General features: G+C 40.1%; 1 protein-coding gene across 1 annotated transcript; it reads right to left on the reverse strand.

Moving 5' to 3' along the window:
* Positions 1–2323: 2323 nt before the first annotated feature.
* On the reverse strand, positions 2324–3322 carry LOC103656351 (olfactory receptor 2V2). Its single transcript, XM_008683726.2, has one exon. It carries the CDS (start codon positions 3269–3271, stop codon positions 2324–2326), a length of 948 nt encoding a protein of 315 aa, XP_008681948.1. The 5' UTR covers positions 3272–3322.
* Between the last annotated feature and the right edge of the window lie 454 nt (positions 3323–3776).

The following is a 3776-nucleotide window of genomic DNA, read 5'->3' on the forward strand; positions in this document are numbered from 1 at the left end:
GCCCCAAGAATATTTTCTTCCAGAAAAAGTTTTATTGGAGCTGGTAGAGAGTTTAGATGGATGGATACAAATAACACCAACAACTTAACTACAGATATTTGAAAATATGTCTTCAAATACAGATCAAATTCTGCCATTTATGTTCTAAATGTAATTTCCCAAGGGAAACAGTACAGTGAATTTTCCTGTTACAGAAACTGAAATAACAAAAAGTGGCTAATTCTATTGGAGGATTATATAAACAGCACTTTCCTATATATTTCTTATGTGCCAGACAATAAACGTCTTTACCCCTTTCCTCAAGAATCCCAAAGACCTTGCACTTTATTCTTCAAAGAATATAAAGACTTCAAGAAGTCTGTATAAAGTTCCTGGTCACACAAATAACCCAATTAAAAAATGGGTAGGAGACATGAATGGACATTCCTCCAAAGAAGACAGGCAGATGGCCAACAGACATGTAAAAAGATGTTCATCATCACTTATCATCAGGGAAATGCAAATCAAAACTATAATGAGATATCACCTCACACCTGTCAGAATGGCTAAAATCAACAACACAAGAACCAACAGGTATTGGTGAGGATGTGGAGAAAAAAGAACACTCGTACAATGTTGGTGGGAACGCACACTGGTGTAGCCACTCTGGAAATCAGTATAGAGATTCCTCAAAAAGTTAAAAATAAGGGCACCTGAGTGGCTCAGTCAGTTAAGTGTCTGCCTTTGGTTCAGGTCATGATCCCAGGGTCCTGGGATAGAGCCCTACAACAGAGCCCTGCTCAGTGGGGAGCCTCCTTCTCCCAGTGGGGAGCCTCCTTCTCCCTCTCCCCACCCCCTCTCATGCTCTCTATCTCACTGTCTATCTCTCAAATAAATGGATACAATCTTTTTTAACAAGTTAAAAATAGAATTAATGTATGATCCAGCAATCACACTACTATTTACCAAAAGAATACAAAAACACTAAATCTAAGGGATACATGCACCTCTATGTTTATAGCAGCATTATCTATAATAGTCAAGATATGGAAGCAGCCCAAGTGTCCATAGATAGATGAATGGATAAAGATGTAGTATGTGTAAATGAAATACTCTTCAGCCATAAAAAGAACGACATCTTGCATTTGCAAAGACATAGATAGAAAAAGAGAGTATGATGCTAAGTGAAATAAGTCACAGAATGACAAATGCCATATAATTTCACTCATATGTGGAATTTAAGAAACAAACCAAAAAGCAAAGGGAAAAAAAAAAGAGAAAGGCAAATCAGGAAGCAGACCTGAGAAACAAACTGAGGGCTTCAGAGGGGAGGGGGGTGGGAGAATGGGATAGATTGGTGATGGGTAGTAAGGAGGGCACGTATTGCATGGTGCACTGGGTGTTATACGCAACTAATGAATTATCGAATTTTGCATCAGAAACCAGGGATGTACTGTATGGTGACTAACATAATATAATAAAAAACATTAAAAAAAAGCAGACCCTGAGAGAGAGAGAGAGAGAGAGAGAGAGAGAAATCAAGAAACAGACTCTTAACTATAAAGAACAAACTGATGGTTACCAGGGGGGATGGGTGGCATAGGGGATGGGGATTAAGGAGTGCACTAATGATGAGCACAGGTGATGTATGGAAGTGTTGAATTACTATACTGTACACCTGAAATGAATATAACACTGTATATTAACTAACTGGAATTAAAATAAAAACTTAAAAAGCAAAACAAACAAACAAACAAACAAACAAACCCCACTTACATATTAAAAAAAAGTTCTACTTTTTTTTCACAGAACCTGAAGGGTGAGCATTCTCTAAAGAGAATTTTATAAACTTGTTTTTTGTCATCTGGATGCTTTTCATCTAAGATACTAGTGTGAGACTTTTAATAAATCAGATAAATGATATCTATACATACACATATGGAATATTGTATGTTGCCTGGCACATAGTAGGTTCTGAATCAATGGTAGAGATTAGCAAGAAGAGTTAGGAAGTTAAGCTCAGGGCATCCTCTGATAGTAGAAATTATTCCAGTTTTAAACAATAAGTGATAATAATCCCAATGCGTTACTTTTGTACAGTGCTTGGGTTTACAAAGTCCTATGTTCCAATGTGATGCATTTTACAAATGAATTAGCTCACAAAATTTAAAAAAGCTGGTTTTTCACTAGACATAGAAGAGGGTTTAGGGTTTAAAAAGACATCTCTAAGCCCACAGGTGTTATGATCACTATTAATGAAGAAACAGAGCCTCACATAGAGATTATTTACCCAAATTCACAGTATCAGGACATGGCATCGCCAGGCACAGGGTGTCCTGACCCTTCAGTGCTGGCTGCCAATCCTGCAATGGTCCAACCCCTTCCTCAGGGCCCCCATCACCTCCTGGTTTCTTAAGCTATAAATGAGGGGGTTGAGCATAGGAGTAAGGACTGTGTAGAAGATAGAGACCACCTTGTCATGGCTAGGGGCCCGGTAGCGCCGAGGCCTCAGGTAGATGAACATGGCTGCCCCGTAGAAGAGGGAGACAGCTGTCAGATGGGAGGAACAGGTGGTCAGAGCCTTTTTGCCAGCCTGAGCAGAGCGCATGTGGAGCACAGCCCTCAGGATAAGAGCATAGGAGGCAACAATGATGGAGAAGGGAAGAAACAGCATGAAGACACAGCAAGCATATATAACGTTCTCAAAAATGGATGTGTCTATACAGGCCAGTTTCAACAAGGATAGCATCTCACAAAAGAAGTGGTTCACTTCCCTCAAGCCACAGTAGGGGAAGGTCATTACTACTACCATCTGGATCACACCATCTATTATCCCAAAGGCCCAAGAGCTCCCAACAATCTGGAGGCAGACCCTCTGACTCATGAGGACAGGATAGTGAAGTGGGTGGCTAATGGCCACATAACGGTCATAAGCCATGAGTCCCAGCAAGAGCCCCTCAGATCCCACAAGACAGACAAAGAGGCCAATTTGTATGCCACAACCCACAAAGGAGATGGACTTCCTGCCAGAAAGGAAGTTGACCACCATCTTTGGCACATTGGTGCAGACCAACATGAGGTCCATGAGGGAGAGCTGACTGAGGAAGAAGTACATGGGTGTGTGAAGTCGAGGATCTATATAGATGAGGAAGAGGAGGAGAACATTCCCACAGAGAGCCACTGTGAAGACCACCATAACCACAGAGAAGAGGACAAGGTCAGTTGGACTGTGAGAAAAAATGCCCAAGAGGATGAAGTCATCTGTGGATGATTGATTCAACCATATCTCCATGGCTTAGTTGAGTTTCCTGGTCACCTGTGAGTGTGAACAAAAAATATTGGATTGACTGACATTTCTTTATTACCTCTGCACTCCACATCTTCAGCCAGCTCTTTTCTTCATAACTCACGAGACCTCAACAACATAAACTTTGGGACATAGAAGGGACATTCCTTTATATTCTCATCTAACAGCAATAAGAGTCATCCTAGCTTATAGAATGGGCCAATGATCTATTTATGTATATCCTTACCAGGAAGAATTTATCATAGGACCTTTCTGCAAGCAAAGTTTTGGCTTTATTATATGATCTTGAGTCTTTTATGATATCACACAGATTTGGTTAACTATCTTAAACAAGGGTGTACCTTCTCAGTCCAAGAGACCATTTATATGCACAATAGAAAAGAAAGTGTTTGAAGCATGAGTTGCTCTTTAGCCTGTATGTGTTTTTTTATTTTCTGAGAGTGTTATCATGCTAGTCAATCTGGTATATTTATAGTATTGATAAAAGAAG

Source organism: Ursus maritimus, unplaced genomic scaffold (genome assembly GCF_017311325.1).
Source record: "Ursus maritimus isolate PB19 unplaced genomic scaffold, ASM1731132v1 scaffold_5, whole genome shotgun sequence".
NCBI lineage: Eukaryota > Metazoa > Chordata > Mammalia > Carnivora > Ursidae > Ursus > Ursus maritimus.

What these genes read in the sequence shown, in the direction of transcription:
- LOC103656351 (XM_008683726.2), bottom strand. Translation starts at nt 3,271, where the DNA reads ATGGAGATATGGTTGAATCAATCATCCACAGATGACTTCATCCTCTTG.